We start from the raw sequence: 19,923 nt of genomic DNA, 5'->3' as shown, positions 1-19,923 counted from the left end.
CTCCTTTCCTTTGGCGTCTAAAAAAAATCGAACAGTTCTGAATACCATCTTGAAAACGAACAAAACCCGCATGATAAGTAAAAGAAAAGTGACCCCCTTCCTTCTCCTACAACAGCTCATTATCCGCCACTGGTGTGCATGGTAATGTGATAATTGCAGAATTCAGGTCCCTCTTTCTTGTTTGAATGCAGCTGTCTGGATAGGAAATATTGCCCGTATTATTGTCTGTTGCATGGTAAAAGGTAATGAAAGGATCTTTTTTTTTCACACTGCTGATAAAAAGTTGGGTCTTCGACAACTGCGTTATCTTTAAAATGCCGATGATTTCCCTTCTGCCACCTGCTGCTCTAACTTCCAGCCTGTCTTACGCTGCAGCTGGCGCCAGTGTTTAGTCTAGCGTCTGGAAAGCTCTCGCTTGCCGATAACTGCAATGACTCATCCAGTGGGAAGGAATAAGCTTCATTGTTTTGAACCTAGCAAAGCCATATAATCCCCCTTTGCTTGAGAACCATTAGCGTGCTGCTGTTAAAAAAAAACACGCAATGTTCAATGTAGGAATACGAGAGGAAAAGTTTTGGCGGAGCGAGTGTTTGACCTCCAGAATACTCCTGAAACCTACAATAACAACAAATTGTCGATTAATCTGAAAATAGGCAAGTTTCGTAAAGCTTGTTTTTAGTTCATTTTATGCTGATGAGCTAAGCGGGACTAAATATAGTTTAAAGTGGGATCCAAACCAGAGTCATTATCGAGTGCGGCACTGTTTGTGTCCAGATCGCAAGTTGTGTGTTTACTTTTTTAGAGTGGATTACAATGCAAGTTGAGGAAGAGTTTGAACTGATCCCTGCAGAGGGGGGGGGGGGGGGGGGCGAATATGAAGTTAACTGAAGCAAAGAATACGTGACTTTTTTTTACGATGTGTTTTAGACAGCCGGACCAGAACGAAATTTGCAGCCCCGATTTTTTTGTTTTGTGCCAGGGAAAGGTTGTGTTCTCCCCCAAAAGAATCTTCTCTTACCAGTTAATCCCTGTCCGATTATCTCCCGTCTCTTGCTCGCGCCAATGTGACTACTGTCAAGATTCTTCCGAGTTTCACTTCTTGCAATAAACGAGATTGTTTTCCTTTCCGTAGGTCTCCGTGCAAACGGGTTTCTTATGAACTAAAATTGTAAGAATTTCGTGGAAGAGCAACGACTTTGCACAATTAAAAGAAAATACCGTTTCTTATAAGACTTTTTGCCACGACATGCATCCCGTGCATAACCGGTTGTATAACTAGGCAGGATAAATGGTGTTAACAGTCTCCTTGGAATCTTTGTGTCCGCGTTAAGCTCCGTGTTCTCATTTTGTGTAACATTTTTTACACTTTCTTTAAAACGTACAATATTATTATATAGTACATATAAAGCTTATTTTCTGAGCTACCACCAAGTATAAAACATCCTTTATGGGGGTAATTTATACTCTACTTTATTTACACTTGAAAACAGGCGCCATCTTGAAAAGTTTGGATAACTCGAAGTCGTTTTATACGAAGTTGACATTTTTTGGTCCCTTGAACTTCGTATTAACGAGGTTTTCCTGTACATGGAAATAACTAAAGTGCCTACTAATACTGCAACTTTTGAAGTTAACAGGCTCTCTTTTGAGAGAGTTCAGGAATTTAAATATCTTGGCCCATATATAACGGAGAAGGAAGATTCTCTGACAGAGATTAAACACAGCATAAGTATGGCAAATAGAAGTTATTTTGGACTTGGAAAACATATGAAGTCTCAGTACATCAGAAGGAAAACAAAAGTTGAACTATACAAAATGTTAATATGACCCATTTTAATGTATGGATTTGAATCATGGATAATAACCAAGGAGGGTGAGTTAATGATCGGAAGCTTTGAAAGGAAGATTCTGAGGATCTATGGGCAGATATATGAGATGTATTATGGAGAAGATATAATATGGAACTAAATCAGCTTTAGGTAATTAAACTAACACGGATAAGGCCGTTGGGGCATATATACCGAATGCCAGATAGCATGGTAACAAGATCACATTTACAAATATGGATGGGAGAAGAAAAGTAGGAAGACCACCTTTAAGGTGAGTTGATTCGGTGGAAGAGGACCTGAGTGTGCTGGGAATTAGGAGCTGGAGAAGGAAGGCTGTGAATAGAGATGGATGGCGGAAGATTCTGAAGGAGGCAGGGTCTGTGCAAGGAAAGAAGAATTATGTTCCTGGTTTCTCGTGACCAGGAACATAATATCGAGAAAGCCCACCACTTGATCATTTCAAGCCTCAGAAATGTGTGTTCCCATACACCGGATAAAATCTCAGGAGAAAAGTGGTTTCCTCCAGGAGCAAACCAGTGTGCATCCTCTAGCCCAAACCAAACCAATGGTGTGGGATGCATTTTAAGAGTATATGCAATAAAATGTGTTTTATAGAACATAAGATCAACATATATATATTAGGGCTGAGCTATTACCAATAATTAAATTTCTTTTAAAATCAGGGTATCTAATATAAAACAACAACTTTATTTAATTTGAAAGCAATGGAATCAATATGCCGCAAGGGCCACACAAACGTGAGGTTTCCAAGTTCCTAATTGCACAACACAAAATTCACCATGTACTTCATTTGAAATTTTCAAATTCCATTTAGAAATTAAATTTAACATTTTTTTCTCTACATAAAATCCTTCACAAATGATGCACTAATAAAAAAAAATACTGGTATCTAACTATACATGCCAATACTTGCAATTAAAATAAAACTAACATAAAAAACACCACTACACTGGGAAGAATATACTTTATTAAATACAGATCTATATTCATGAATTTTACATTTTATTTACATTGTCTTTCCTGGTCAAAGTAAGGTAACGCAACATTTTCAACCAGTGTTCCTGTTTGATGAAATTCTCATTAAATACATATCCTATTTGACTACCCTTGTGTAACCAATGCCTACATTCAAGAGAATGAAACAATTTTATGGAGAACATTCTTCATAAAATAACATGAAAAATTTTCATCAAATACTTACTTAAAAGAGATGGAGTCTGGCCAGTCTTGACACCATAGAAGCTGACGCTAATGTTGGGAGCTTCTCCATGGATAATGGCAAACTTCGAACCAACAGGTTCCCATGCAAAAGCCTGGATGGGTTCCTTCACTTCCACGCTATCCACTGGGATCTGCTTTTCTCTCATGTGAAATATTTCGAAGTTGTAATACATACCCTGAAAGAAATACCAGATATTAATCTCTTCAGATAAAAACCTGATAACTTCAGAAAAGTGTGTGTGTACGGGATATGATCAAATTGATGAAGGGGGACACAAAAAAAGAATGAACACCCTTGCCAAGGCTGGGATTTGAACCCTGTACCTCTAGTCTCGTAGTATGCTGTGCTAACCAATCTGCCACGGGGATCAGCATACAATTTATCGGATTCTATGTACACAATCTGTGTTGAAAGGCACAAATATATTTGTCCTCTAGATGGGATTGTTTTCAGTCATCATTCCTTACTGAACTTATTTTTTAATTATGCAACAGTCTTCTAAAATTTGTGATTTTCAAAAATGTCTGGTAGATTACTCTATTAGCTGGGCAGTCTGTTGAACAGGGAACACTACATGAGGAATACTCTTGGCTTCGAACAAGTGAAAAGTTAGTGCTTCAGATAGTGCAATGGAAATAGTCCTTGATGAGACTATTATTTATGATGTTACCATTGGCTATTTTAGGCCAGTTCTCTCTCTCTTGGGGAGGATGGATACTTACATTTTCAGAACGATGACGTGTCTTGTAGATGAAACTCTTTGACAAACAATGGCTAAGTAGGAATTGTAGCTACCCTGGTGATGGATTTGAACAAGTGTTCTCAAGTTACCAATCACACAATCCACACTCAAAAAACTGGATACTAACGTCATATTAGCCTCGTTGGTAACATTAGATACTAACGTCACATTAGCTTGGCTGGTAACATTGGGTACTAACGCCATATTAGCTTGGCTGGTAACCCGATAACACTTGTTTGAATGGCTAAGAAGAAATTAGAATGGATGTAGTCCAGCTAATTGGACCGACATGCCATGGACCAGATCAGAGAACAGGATTCAATTTTAGGTTAAATGAAAAATTGGTAAAAGGTGTTGAGAAGATAGAATTATACACTTAATAGTCCTATGTCTATCACTTCGAAGCACAGATTTTCTGCAGACTTTTGCACTGTCTACTAAAGAGAGAGAAAATTATTATGTTGTTACTTCCATGCATTTCACGCAAGTATGGTGAAAGATATCTATTCAGAATAAAGCTTTTTAAATTTAAAAAAAATTTACATTTAGATCTCCATAGTAACACCAAAATGATGTTTTATATTCTCAACTTCAACCTCAAACCAATTTACCACATTTAGCTCCCACTCGGTCTTTTTCTCTTCAATTTGAGTGTGTGTGCTTCCCGGGGAGGGGGAGGAACTTTCCTTCCTCCTCTTTTCCACATTGAATGAAAGGGATCATCGAACGAGAGCGCGCGAGAGAGAGAGAGAGAGAGAGAGAGAGAGAGAGAGAGAGAGAGAGAGATAGAGAGATATGTCCTTGTTCATCAAGGTGTCCCGAACAATGCAAAAAAGAGACAAACATTTGTATCAACGATTCTTGTATTCCATTAAAATAGAAGCAAGCTGAATCTGCATTATATGAAATTAACAAGCATAAAATTCGAAAAATAAAATTACTTACACTGTATTTCACTTCATTCTTCTCTTTCTTCACTTTGCTGTACCTATCTACCTTCACACATAGATAATCTCCTGATTTCTGCCAGTGCATCTTGCAATCTGCTACATTGAAGAGATTTTTCGCTCTAATCTCAGACCGACTGTTATAAAACAAAGGGGAAACAATATGAAAACAAAAAAATCAACATCTAGGTATTTCTAATGCATTTATAATATTTTCAATAAGGAAACAGTAATATTCACCAGGGGTAAACAAAACTAAAAATAATTCAGGTGGCAGCCTATTTTTCTCAGGAGACAGATTTATTTGTTTGTTTGTTTTTTTGCAAATGTGGGCCAAGAAAGGCATGAATCCAACTAAGCTATAAAATGTGATCTTAACACATTTAATTTATTAATTAATACAATATTGGAGTAAAAGTAATTAATTCTTGTGCTGGAGTGGCGTTCACTCAACTGGTAACAACATGAATAACTATTCAATATATTATAATATATATGGCCAACTGTACCATATCGATGAGTATTTTAAAATTCAGCTGGCAACAGTGCAAAAATTTAAAATGACATGTTTATTATTCTGATTTAATGATACACGTGACAGAAAACACAAATTCTGAAAACATACTGTGCTATTATTATTAAAAAAAAAAAAAGATAATGGAAATTTCCATAAGCAAGCTCGAAACAAAATAAAATTAAAATGAATATAAAAATTTCAGGTGTCCGGAGAATTTTTTCTGGTGCCACACTGTATTTTTCTACCCCTGATATTCATTACATATTAAAAATGTTTAAGCTCAATTACAAATTCTGAAATTAACTACAAAAATCAAGAGGATGCTTATTAATTGGGTACACTTCCAAAATTAAATTCCTTCTAAAATTTCAAGTGACTTATTACAACTTGAGGAATAGTACATAATCAAGTGGAATGCCAATAATTGTGTGCAGAGTATATTGGTAACATTACCTTGTAATCAAGCGGTCCCATGTTCGATACCCGGTGGAGGCATATAGCAGTTTGGATCCCACTTTAAACTGTAAGCCAGTTCCAATTAGCCTATCTGTGCATAAAGGAATTTTTCTTAAAAATCTAAAAATTATAGTAATCAGAGGACTTGAATTGTTTTGAGTCCACTTTATGCACAGAAAGGCTAATCAGGACTGAACCTACAGTTTAAAGTGGGATCCGAACAACTGCCATGAGCCTCCACCAGTACAAGGGTTCAATGGATTGCAAGGCAATGACACACTGGGAGGCCTCAGAAGACTTGAAACAAGTGGGGTACATTAACATGGAATTTCTACCTCTCAAGGTTCACATTACTGGAGGTATTCAATACAATAAGTTGTAAAAGGTCATGGTACTTTTGTACAGTACTTTTCCTACAATTTGACATTTTGGTCCTTCATCCTCCCTCCTTCATCAGTAACTTCATAACTGCATGGTACAGTGGGATCCATGAGTATTACCGTGCAAATTGTCCATAACTACTTTCATTAATTTTTCTCTTACATCCTGTGTGTTTTTAAGTGGTGGATTTTTATGTATTCTGGTGCAGAAGTTGTCAACAGCTTGTTTTGAGTTTTCTTTCAATTCTTGAAGCTCTTATTGGGTCAAATAAAGTGCATGAACATGGTGATGGACAATTTGCATGGTAATACTCATGGATCCCACTACAAGATCAGGAAAAATTAAAGAAAAATGTGAAATAGGAAATTCTGATATCCAACATATATATCCAGCATTTCAAAATTTCATATTTTACACTGTTTAATCTGTTTTTACCCTTTCCCCTATTTAACCTGCTGTTTTACCATGCAAATATGAAGTTCCTGATGAAGGTGAAAGTGTGAGGGACCAAAACATCTAATTGAAAGCAACAAATAATAGTACATGTGGACATGAATTTCTAAAAATTGAAATACGAAATGTGAGAATACAACTCTGTCAACAATCTGAAATATCCTGAGAGTTATGCTAAACCCTAGAACGTTTATTAATTCTGTAGTAAAAAGTGGGATAAAATATGGGCTTCTCTCATGCTTAATAAAACTTCAACTGCATAAATCTAAAAATTGATGTCCAGACTGGGATTTGAATCTGGAAATAATCAGTGGCAAGATCCCATCAGTCAACACACTCCGGCACTGAGGGAAAATACTTTCATGTGTAAAGAAAAAAATGTCCATTAACATACCTTGGGATTTCTAATAATGTTACTCTCGCTGGAACATCTTTCTCCTCTGCTACCCAATATGCTAGTACATTGTCTGTAGGAGACCAACTAAAATCTCTAATTCCTGGTAATTTTACACTTTTCTTATCGACGAGGAAAAAGGACTGAAAAAAACAGTTTAAAATCAGGAAAATACCTAGATAAATATTTAAATAATATACACTTCCTCAAAAAAGGTTTGGAATATTATTATATTAGACAATAAGTGATAGGCACGGCCTTGGAAAACAACAACACATGGTATCGGTCTGGTGCTTTCTCATCTTTTCGCCGACATATGCCACCGTATCTATCACCTATTACCAAATATAATAATATTCCAAACTTGTGCCTAATGTAAGAATATTCCGAACTTTTTGTGAGGAGTGTATATAAAGATCACTAGCAAACAGTGCATATTTTATCTCTGGCTAAAATAGATGGAAACATACTAACATCCAGCACAAAAGAGAACTTGTGGCATGTCAAGGAAAACATCTGTACAAAAGTGTGTTTTATTTTCCTATATTTCTATGCATCTGACATTTGTTAAGTCTGTGGCAACTAGTAACTGTGGCAAACTTTGTCATGAGGTGACTAAGTATGATGGCAGTACCAATTAGGAGCAGATATAAAATTTACTTCATGGTGTGGTGTGGTAAACACAAAGTATTGTGTAGGTAAACTTCCATATTTCCACATTGCTGTTTCCTTGTCAGACACTGAACAAGCACACCCCACTGGAAACCAGTACTTTGAAAGATCACTGACAAGAAGAAAAGTAGCTCTGCAGCGCAACCAATAAGCATAAACATCATCACATCACCCAGGTCCACCAAATGGTTGACATCAGCACTGCCACCGACAGAGTAATCAAAGCAGTGTTGCACTATCATCTCTATCCTAGATGGTACAACCAGTGTTCATGAAGGCAGTAATCTTTTGAAATTAATCGAATGACAAAAGAACAGCAAGACACAAATACAGAAGTTTACCTACAAAATTTAATTGTTCAGGCATTGTCAAGGATAAAAAGTTAAAACAGGCGAGGGCAGTAGGAAGAACAGGTGTATAATGGTTATCAGCAGAAGAGCACCTCGCAACTGATGTCAAAATTGTGACAAATTGTTGCCCGAATTACCTCCCATCTTTAAATTTTCACTCACTGTCATGTGTCATGATGTTATATTCAGCACGTTGTGATAGAATCTATCTGCATGAAAAATTTACAGAAAAGTAGGGATGGGCCGATGTGAAATTTTAACTCATGTCACTCAAGTACAGATATAAAATTTACCGATATCTGATATTCTACCAATCCAATATAAAATTCCAAATGGTCCCTGAAAAACATGAATTGTTCGTTAACCTCCTAAACAAATGTTGGTTTCCAGGTGACTGCAGTGCAAAAGAAGCTGCATATTTAGACATTTACTTTTTTAAAAAGTAGGGCATGGAGATTAGCCATTAAAATTATAACAAAATGGCAGAATTTTGCACTAAATAAAAAGATATTTATGGATCTATCAGATTGGTAAAATAATCAGTAATTTTACCAATAAGCCTATGTTGGTTGATACTGATACAGTACAGATTAATCTGCCCCATCCTTACTGAAAACCAATTAATAATATTCTACAGATCCCACATAAAATTATAAATGTTCATTGCAGAATAGTTCATTAACCTCTTTATGTATGTAGACAGGTGACTCCAATGAGTTTTTAACTTTGCACACAATATTTGATGCAATGTTTCAGGAGAACATACACTCCCATTTACTCTGATGAAGGGAGCATCCAAAACATTATATCAAATATTGTGTTTATATGCTTGCAAGCTACAAGAGAAATAATTCTACAATGCAAGCAATACGTACAAACCTACCTTTGTTTCATATACACTAAGAACATCATTTCCCATCCGTGCAAAATACTTGTCATCCTGAGACCACCTAAATATAGGCCAGATTGGTGGGGTGTCGGCATCAAACGATCTTTTTTCAAGGCCCGTTCTTATATCCCAAATGATTAATCTCTTAGGCTCTTCTGGATTTAAGTCACAGATTGGCGTGTATGTTACCATGTATCTACCGAGGAAGAAAGAAACAATTTAAAGCATGTAGCACAAACTTCAGCAATAAAACAATACTACAACAAGATCATCTCTGATGCTGGATGATGAAGTCAGAAAGAATGGTGCAAGTAACACTTTAAGAAAATGTATAGACTAGCGGTTCCCAAACACTCGTCTCATAGTATCCTTTAGTTGCAACTAAACCCCCCTTCCCCCATAGGTTTTCTCTGAATAGTGAGTTTTAGGGATTTTCTTTTGTCTGCTTGATTGGTGCGGAATTCTTTATATGTTGGAGGCATGTGTGTCTGCAACAGAGAAAAACTTTAATTTTTTAATTGGGTGTTCCTACTTTTACAATCTATATGCTTAGTTACAGAAATTAAAATATTGAACATGCATGTTAAGAAATATATAAAAAACTTTAATTTTCCTGTATTTTTTTCAGTTATTGAAAAAATGTAAGAACAAAAATAAGTTTGTAAACAAACTGTCAAGCACAATTTTGGAGTTTTGTTGTTAAGTCCTCAGAGTTTCTAGCGAGAAGGATGTGCCTCCATAGCTTGGTGTTATTGTGCACTTGAAAATTTCAAGTGGAGATTCATGTCCAAATTTAATCTATTTCAGTACTGATCCCAGTCGTACTCGTGACGTTTTTACACTTTAACAAATGTTTCTGGGTTGTTGAGTTGAAGAATGAAATGTTGAATGAGTATTTTGTTTCAAAACACATGAAATGGAAGAGTGTCAGTGACAAAAAACAGCCTTATTTTCCTGTTGAGCTATGAAATCTGCTCTACACACTTGCAGCAAAAAGTGTTGTCTTGTGGGTACTCTCCACATTTCTCTTCCAAGCTGATTACGTACCCCTTTTAAATCGTTCATGTACCCACAGTTTGAGAACAACTGGTATCATTAGAGTAAAGTTCAGCAAAATTTAAGTCCACTTCATGAACAAACATAATTTTTAAGTGGAACTCGAACCACCATACTGTGCCTCAAGGAATCAAACTCTGGACAGCTTGATTACAATGCAAGTGTTAACCTACTTAAACGGACGGTCATGAAATTAGGAAGATGGCAGAAGTGCCTGTTGTCACATCGGAGCACAACCCCGAGTATTCGGAGGTTTAAGAGAATGAAAGATATTTTTGTAGAATTGTAGAGTTGGTCTCTGAAATCAATGTGATACAAACTGACAGTATTTGCTTGACCGGAGACTAGTCTGTCTGATGCTTGAACTAGGTGCACGGGAACCAGCAACTATTGTCCTGCTCTCGCTTTGCTTTTCTCATTTGTGGCACCAACCCAATTCTGTCCAGACACCTATTGTCATGGCTGTGCATTTAGCTTAGAAGCTATCTGAAACTATTATGAACTTAAGGTATAAAAAAGAAAGGAAAGAATTATACCGTAAACAAAATTTAAGTTACTGAAGATTTAATATAGACAACTCAGTGGAAAGCATTCAAGTTAATTTACCAGGTTAAGTTTTTCATAACCCGTATGTCATTCATTTACACCACAATGTAACTATTGCTATGACAACATTGTAAAAATTTCCAGCTGCTCCTAAGGAGTATAGCAGGTTTTTAAAGTATATCCAGTGCAATTATTTAATGACTGCAAAAACTGTACTTACTTTTCCCTCGGTGAAAAATCTATAAACTGAACTCCATTGTGCATAAACCTCATAATTTGTCCAAAAGTTTGTCCTCCCCATAGCGCAACACCTTTCTTGTGAAATGTGGATAGGTATGTTCCTAGCGGAGACCATTTCACATAGGTCTCGGACCATCGCTGGAGAGAGAGTTAATAAACATTTGTAAGATCACATCTCTAGAAAAGAATAATTTTAGTAGTCAAGCAATTTAGTGCAGCTTCACATATAAAAAAAAAAAGGGGGGATAAATCTCCCGTGTATTGCATATCATAAAGGCCAATAAGTAGAGGACATGCACATCCTTGATGTGGTGATGTGATGAGCACCATGCTCTGGCCACCTTCATCCCTCCAGGACTAACCTCAGGTACCCATTCATTACTGGAAACAAAACCTGGGTCTTGGAGGTGGTGTCCTACTTGAGTGAATCAAAAATCCATTTTCAGTGAAACTGTACAAGATTTATCACAATATGTAGGGTTCACCACTTGCCAAACACTTTAGACATGCAAAAAGATATTCCCAGCAACCTGCCTGTGCAGAAATCTGAACTATTGTGCTTCAGACTATATGAAAAAAAAATCATTCTTTCACATAAAAGATCTTGCCTATTAATATACAGTAGCTAACTAACTCAGTCATTACTAGGGATGGGCGATATCGGAAGTTTGATATTGCGATATATCGTCAGACAATACGATATTTTTTTCCGTATTGTGATATCAGTAATATATCATCTCCATGATATATATCGCCAAATATCGTGATGATAAATATTGCTGACACGACATATACTGCTAAAAAAATGTGACAATATATATCACCAAATATCATGATGATATACTGCCGACACGATATATACCGCTAAAATATCATGACGATATATTGCCGACAAGATATATATTGCCAAAATATCAGGACAATATATCGTCTAGTTGATATCATTTGGATGATATTCTTTTCAATATCGTGATATATCATCTGGACGATATGTCACCCAACACTAGTTAATACTTACCTCTCTCACACACAAAGGGAGAGAGAGAGAGAGAGGGGGCAACACAAGAGAGGATGACAAAAGGAATGGTAAATACCATTGGTATGAACTCTGACAATTATATGAATGAGCTATTAGAAAGGAAAAGTTTATTTTGTGAAGTAAGTATAGTTATATCTAGAGGCACATATTTTTGGTAAATAAAAAAGCAAAATTTCGGTATAAAAAGGGAGTCAATTTCGGGTTCAAAACCGGTAAATAAAATAAAATATCGGTGTTATAGCGGTGAATGATCACATAAAAAATGCTACATAAAATGACATTTTGGTTTTAAAATTGTGAATATAATCCTGAATTTGATTTAAAAACTACACTTCTTCCACAGAATTAACATTTCACTTCTAATAGCCCATTTATGTAGTTATCCGAGTATTAAGTTTATTTCTGTGTTAAGGAATCAATTTTTGTTTCTCCAATATTAACAGCAGAATTAATCAATTTTCCAGGAATTGCATAACTCTCAGGATAATTCAGACCTCAGAAGGTGTCGCGTCGGTGAATAAACCCTAAATTTCGTGTTGAAGAGTTAATTTCACTTTTTGCAGTTCATTTCGCATTATTTCGTGACAAAACATGGTCACAAAATGCATCTCACACCTTTCAAAAACATGAAAAATTAACACTACAATGTGTTTTTCAAATTTCGTTTTTTCGCCAAAAACGAAATATGCATGCCCCTAGTTATATCTATCATTTTAGCACCGAAATGTGCTTTTGATCCTGAAATGTGCCTAGTTTTTGCATCAAAATCTCGATTTTAAATTCAGCATAAACATGTGGCTGTTACTATAGCATAATGTATAAACTTAGAACATCACTTCACATTACTTGTTGTGCACTCCAATCATATTACCAATGTATATAGTATTGAAGCACATTATATGAATTTTATTATATGCAGTGAGGAAGTGTTGCATACTCAGAAAAGCCTAAGTATCAAACCATCATGGTAAAATTATGGTCAAGATTTCTCATCATTGCAGAGGCAACAATGCCAATATGAGACTGGCTGCTATGGCAAGAATCCTAAAACCGCATCTAGTACGATTGTTTTTTCCAAATAAATTATCAATATACGTAGTATTCTTTTTTTATTTTCTTTAATTTTGTTAAGAGTCGCTTTTCTGCCACTTTGGGCAACAATTGAGGATGATATGATGAAATCGATGAAGGCAACATGATCAAGCCTTGTTTCCATGACAGAAAGAACACTATACATGCTGACCAAAGTAGTCTGCATTTCAGTAAAAAAAAAAAAAAAAAAAAAAAACTTAATTAGATGCTTCAACTCTCTAACTGGGTCTTCCTCAGCCAATAGAAATATTGACTGTCTTGGTCATCATTTGTAGTGATTTTTCGATGAAGGAACTCTCACAAAGAAGACCCATGCCGGAATTCAAACCAGGGACACCTGGCATGCTGTGATTTCCACTCTGCCATGAAAGTCAGCAATATATGAATTTTATTACATGCATTGAGGAAGTGTTGCATACTCAGAAAAGCCTAAGTATCAAACCATCATGGTAAATTTATGGTCAACATTTCTCATCATTGCAGGGGCAACACTACATTTCTCATCATTGCAGGGGCAACACTACAGCAAGCTTTATAAAATCACAGAGTACAATTGTGTATTCCAATTACGTTACCAAAATATGCAGTATCAGAGTTTGAGTTTTTGTTTTAAGGCCACTTTGTGCACAGACAGGTTAATCAGGACTGGACCTACAGTTTAAAGTGGAATCCAAAGTACTATGTGCCTCCACAGGGTATCGAACCCAGGACCTCTTGATTACAAGGCAACGGCATTATCACTAATGTAGTATTTTAGCATATTATGTGAATTTTACTATGATTATATACGCATAAATATGGTATATGAGGGGTTGGGATAAGAGATGAGAATGAATGCTCCTTGCACATAGTAAGGCAGGCCTACAAGATCAGGGTCTCGGCTACTAGCGTACCTCAACAAAGAAATATTACTTATATGCTCGAAATTTAATTTTTATTGGCTATGTTCCACTTATAAGTATAACAAAGGTTGGGAAGCTCCGTTTACAAACTCGCACATAAAAACAAAAACAGCATAACATTGGAACATCACTTAGACCTTTCAATTTTCTGTAAAAGAAGAAAACAAACACTACTTTACATGTTGATTATTTCAATTAAATTATCAATATATGTAGTGTTTGAACAATTAATGTTGATTATATTACATGCAATGAGGAAGTGTTGCATACTCAGAAAAGCCTAAGTATTAAACCAACATTGTAAAATTATGGTCTCAAGATTTCTCATCATTGCAGAGGCAACACTGCAAACATAAAAGCCACAAGCATTAAAAAATCACATCTATTACCTTACCACATTTTGTAGTATTAGGGAGTTCTTGTTTTCTAAGTTCAATCTGTGCACAGATAGGGTAATCATGACTGGGCCTACAGTTTGAAGTGGAATCTGAACTACTATGTTCCTCCACCAGTCATCAAACCCGTGATTATAAGGCGATGATGTTACCATTAATATAGTATTCAAGCATATTACCGTATTTACACGTGTATAGTGTACGTGCGTGTATAATGTGCACTCTGGTTTTGGATGGGTAAACGTGACAAAAAATTATCTCTCTTATATAATACGCAGTACAATCCAGTTTCAAGAAATGGCTTTCTTAGTTGTAGGTTGTAAAACTGTTGCTATGCTAATCAAGAGTGAATGACATCATACCTATTCAATTGCTCATTCCTTCTTTTTCAAAATACATACTTTTTCTTCCCGTGACTAATGTAACATTTATACGAGGCACATTCAGGACTTTCCAAATAGCAGTTAGCAGCACAAGATTTCTTCCATTAAGGAATTTACACAATCCATGTATGTATTTGGCCAGTAATACACTTTAATTTTTATCTTTTTCCTTGTGTTTTCTCTCATCCAAAGTACCATAAATATCTGAATGTTTCTTCATTTTTTGATGAACTTATTTTGACCGCATTTCACATTAGTGTCGTTATCTTGTATGGAATACTGTTTCCATATTCAGAAACTGCAGGATTCAAGCTTTACAACGATATATAACATGATAGGTTCCGTAAACATGAAATATCAATGCAAGTGTCCCAAAATCATGGAATGACCCTGTACGGTTTCATGTTGGCTGTCTGAATTATTCCGTGCATAGCACGCACCACAGTTTTTGGGGGCAAAAATTTTGGAAAAAGTGCACATTATACATGAGTAAATATGGTATGTATATGGATTTTATTACATGCAGTGAGGTAGTGTTGCATACTCAGAAAAGCCTAAGTAATACACCATCATTATGAAGTCATGCTCAAGATTTCTCATCATTGCAGAGGCAACACTACCGACACAAAACCAGCCACTCTGTGTTACAGATGTCACGCATCATAAAATTACATCTAGTAGAAGCAGTTTCATTGGTTTCTACAAAAAAGGACTACATACACATTTCGTTTCAAACCAGCAGTTCTGAAAAGTCACTTTTTCAGCTCAGGGAACTGTTGATACTATTTCTATTTTTCCCAGTCAAACCTGGAAATGGGCTATTAGGTGAAGATGAGGTTAAGAAAATTTACCCCATTTTTATTCACCAATCTCTACATCTACTCACCGGTCTATCCTCAACTAATGAAGGTTCTGGTGCAGAATTCAGCCATATTTGTACAACACTGCCACCGTTGCACATGATGCAGAACTGGTCATACGCATCTGGCTCTAGAAGGTAATAGTGTAGATTTCCTTGTTCTTTGTACGGCTGTGGTTTCGGTGGTTCCCAATCATCTGGAATATCTTCATACCTAGAACATTTAGGTACAATGAGAATCTGGTATTAAGGAAGTCCTCAATAATTAAACAAGCAATGTAACCTATGAGAATGACATATGTCTGGAGAAATAAATTGATAGCAAAAGGTCCTTAGTAATTATTATAAAATATACTTGCTTAAGTTAATATACTTGCTCGTGTATCAGTTGCAATTTGGTCATAATCACTGATAACAGCTGATACTGTATCCATGTCTTCAAAATGGAATACAGGAAAATCTCGTTAATATGATAATGGTTAATACGAAGTACCCTTTAATCCGAAGTTCTTCCCATTCCCCAGCCAATAAGATAGGATTTATAATGTATTTCAGTACAGATAAATCGAAATACGGATAATTTTTAATACAAAGTTGTTTACAAGACCCTTCGGCAAAACTGGTTTCGCTTAATTCAAAGTAGACACCTGCATTAAGTCGACAAGAGAAGATCGAATGTGGAGAGAGCTTGGACATTATTTTAACTTGACCTTGACATGTTTCCTAGTCCTAAGAGCTGCTGATAACTAGAGGGAAGCAGCCCGAAATGCCCACTGGACATTGACATTCTTTGTCAATGTGCATGGGAGGTCAAGCTCTTAACCCTGCTGAAGCGCCACCTTGGAAATATTCACCAGTGCCAGATGAGAAATGCGAGATAAGATCGAAGGAATGTTCCAAAACAAGACGCGTGGTGCCTGGAAGTCTCACCCATCTGTCTAGCTCTGAGCTCGAGATCCAGCAGTTTCCCGTGCGTGAGCAACTTTTGGCCTGGTAGCCAACAACTTCCGGTAACCACTTTAATTAAAAGTGTGTTCTTTGTGCCCTGTAGAACTTTATAAAAAAAGGGAAACTGTTACAGATAATCAAAGCCACATAGGCCAACTAAAGATGGTCAACCTGCTTAATGCGTTGTCATCTAGGTTTCCCGCAAAAGTTGACTTTGATCTTACGTATGTTGCAACTCCCGTTTCCCGCTTCTTACGATTCCCAACTGTGCTGGCCATAAAATTTGCCAAAAAAGTGTTCTGTTGGCTGAGTGACTTCTCCCTTTTTCCTATCAGCAAACGGGGGAGGGGGGGATCCGTTGTTAATTGTTTCGTCCATGCGCGCACACGGGCTTCTTTCCTATGGAGTCTAAAATAAAGCTTCCAATTCTGAATACCTTCTTCAAAACGAACAAAAACAACAGGATAAGAAAAAGAAAAGTGACCCCTTCCCTTCTACAACAGCTCATTATCTGCTACTGGTGTGCATGGCAATGTGATAATTGCAGAATTCAGGTCCCTCTTTCTTGTTTGAATGCAGCTGTCTGGATAGGAAATATTGCCCGTATCATTGTCTATTGCATGGTAAAAGTAATGCAAGGATCATTTTTCTTTTTCACACTGCTGATAAAAGTTCGTCTTCGACAATTGTGTTATCTTTAAAATGCTGAGGATTTCCCTTCTGCCACCTGCTGCTCTAACTTCCAGCTGGTTTCATTGTGTTTACGCTGCAGCTGGCACCAGTGTTTATTCTAGCATCTGGAAAGTTGTCTCTTGCCAATAACAGCAATGACTCATCCAGCGCAACGAAGCGAAATTTGATCTCCAGAACGAAAAACAAAGAGCCGAAACAACTTCATGATGCACATAAAGTTTGTATAATCGCCGCTTTTCTCCAGAACCATTAGAGTGCTGCTGAAAATAATAATAATAATAATAAGTATTCAATGCTTTATGTAGGAATACGAGAGGAAAAGTTTTGGCGGAGCGAGTGTTGACCTCCAGAATACTCCTGAATCCAATAATAAATTGTAGATTAATCTGAAAATATGCAAGTTTCGTAAAGCTTGTTTTGAGCTCATTTTATGCTGATGAGCTAAGCGGGACTAATATACAGTTTAAAAGTGGGATCCAAACCAGAGTGATTATAGAGTGCGGTGCTGTTTAATGTGTCCTAGGATATACATTCGGTGTAAACAGATCACAAGTTGCATGTTACCTTTTTCAGAGTGGATTACAATGCAAGTTGAGGAAGAGTTTGGACTGATCCCTGCAAAGGGCGAGGGGGCAAATATGAAGGTAACTGAAGCAAAGAAAACTTGATTTTCTTTAGGATGTGTTTTAGACAGCCGAACCAGAACGAAATTTACAGCCGCGATTTATTTTTATTTTGTGCCAGGAGAAGGTTGTGCTCTCTCCCAAGAGAATCTTCTCTTACCAGTTAATCCTGTAACGGACAATGTTCTCATGAATGAACATAAAATCCAATATTCATTCTGCCGAATTATCTCATGTCTCTTGCTCGTGCCAGTGTGACTACTGTCAAGATTCTTCAGAGTTTCACTTCTTGCAATAAACGAGATTGTTTTCCTTTCCGTAGGTCTCCGTGCAAACGGGTTTCTTATGAACTAAAATTGTAAGAATTTCGTGGAAGAGCAACGACTTTGCAGAATTGAAAGAAAATACCATTTTTTAAAATACTTTTTGCAGCAACATGCATCCTGTGCATAACCGGTTGTATAACTATGCAGGATAAATGGTGTTACAGTCTCCTTGGAATCTTTGCGTCCGCGTAAGCTCCATGTTCTCATTTTGTGTAACAGTTTTTACACTTTCTTTAAAACGTACAGTATTATTATATAGCACATATAAAGCTTATTTTCTGAGCTACCACCAAGTATAAAAAAACCGTTGTGGGGGTAATTTATACTGTACTTTATTTACACCTGAAAAACAGGTGCCATCTTGAAAAGTTTGGATAACTCGAAGTCGTGTAATTCGAAGTTGACATTTTTGGTCCCTTGAACTTCGTATTAACGAGGTTTCCTGTACAACATTTGAAGACTAAACATCTATATTATGCAAAATGCACAATTTTCACCACTTTTTTGCACCATACTGTGCAGAAAAATTATTTTCTTAGATCTGCCAAAATGATTGATGTGGTAATTATGGAACCCCATATGTAATAAATATTCTGAACCACTTTAGATTTTTACAAAGCCTTGTTGTCACAGCTCAGCCTTACAGTGGGGATGGTGCAAAATTAGGTTGATATATGCCTAGTAGGCAAAGACTGTCAAACCTACTACTGTTGCCCACCTTTAGAATGTAACCCTCATTATTAGAGCCTGGAAGTTCAGGCATTTATTTTCGTTAAAATAGGCTACAAAAAGGCATTTATAATGTGGAAAATAGGCACTAAAAATGAAAAAAGGCAAAATAAAGCGAAGAAAGGCACATTTGGAAGTCACTTACTTTTATCTATAATCTCTGGCAAAATGTTAAAATCTACATTGGGAAGAGCATTTCAATTTTCTCCGTCTTGATTACACATAACTACAAGCTGTTTTTTTAAGTTCTCAACATTCATTGTTTTTCATAATAGAAAATGATCTTTCTACTTCGACAGAAGTTATTGGAGCATACATAAAACAAGCTAATGTAGCTGGACTCATTTTGGTAAAAGCACATTTTCACCTTTTAGAATATCACAAATTGTTTTCAATTGTTTCAAGCCCTCATTTGCACTCACTACACGTTTGCACTTTTCCGCAACAGCTGACCCCTTTTCTAATGGCACTTCCATCATCTGCTGCATAGATTCCTCGAAGAATTTCATGGATGCTAGAAGAGTCTCACCTCTTTTTTCTAGCTTTGTAATTGTCTCTGGCAATGCACAATAATGTGCAAAAATAAACGACAGTTCATTCTTCAGTTCTGAATAGCATAGGAGTTTTTCACTTCACGAATTGAAGCCGCTTCATTTTCTGGAAGAGCATCGATCACCTCACTGATTTTTTCAAGGTTGTTAGCATAATAGCTGCTGATATCCAGGTTCCCCATCTTGTCAAGACTGGTTGCGGAGGTAAACTAAGCTCAGGCGCAACTTCCTGAAATTTTCGGGTTCGAGAGGGAGATTTCAGAAATATCTTCTTTGTGTTCGAAATCAACCTGTCCACTTCAGCAGTCAATGATGCACAAGGAAATGGTAACCGAAAGGCAATATCCTAACTGAGCATGTAATACTTTTTTCTCACACTTTTCTCCTTCAGCAATGTTGAAACATGCGTGAGTTCAATATTACTTAAATAAAGTGAAAATTATTCACATAATAAACGGAAGAAAAATAAATGCCAACATATTTTTTTAAAAAAAATGGTCAAATTTCATTGAAAAAGGTAAAAAACAGGCAGTGGGGTCCCAAATAGGCAAAATGAAAAGGCTTCTAAAACATTCGAAACATAAAAAACGTATATCCGGAAAAATTTTATCAATATATGCAGTAGATAAAAAGAGGCATTTTGCCAAACTTCCGGGCTCTACTCATTA

At 36.4% G+C, this 19,923-nt stretch overlaps 1 protein-coding gene across 1 annotated transcript in view; it reads right to left on the bottom strand.

The window, feature by feature from the left end:
* The window catches only part of LOC145982828 (eukaryotic translation initiation factor 3 subunit B-like), a 51,942-nt gene that overhangs the window by 23,066 nt on the left and 8,953 nt on the right, over positions 1 to 19,923 (bottom strand). Inside the window, exons 4-9 of the mRNA XM_083116188.1 lie at positions 15,413 to 15,599; positions 10,696 to 10,853; positions 8,868 to 9,069; positions 6,963 to 7,105; positions 4,760 to 4,898; positions 3,052 to 3,247 (exon numbers count right to left, since the gene is read on the bottom strand). Coding sequence (XP_082972314.1) covers positions 3,052 to 3,247; positions 4,760 to 4,898; positions 6,963 to 7,105; positions 8,868 to 9,069; positions 10,696 to 10,853; positions 15,413 to 15,599 — 1,025 coding nt within the window. The remainder of the gene's footprint in view (positions 1 to 3,051; positions 3,248 to 4,759; positions 4,899 to 6,962; positions 7,106 to 8,867; positions 9,070 to 10,695; positions 10,854 to 15,412; positions 15,600 to 19,923) is intronic.

This window comes from Lepisma saccharinum, unplaced genomic scaffold (assembly GCF_977018435.1).
Source record: "Lepisma saccharinum unplaced genomic scaffold, izLepSacc3.1 HAP1_SCAFFOLD_443, whole genome shotgun sequence".
NCBI lineage: Eukaryota > Metazoa > Arthropoda > Insecta > Zygentoma > Lepismatidae > Lepisma > Lepisma saccharinum.
This window is presented reverse-complemented; position numbering and strand designations above follow the sequence as displayed.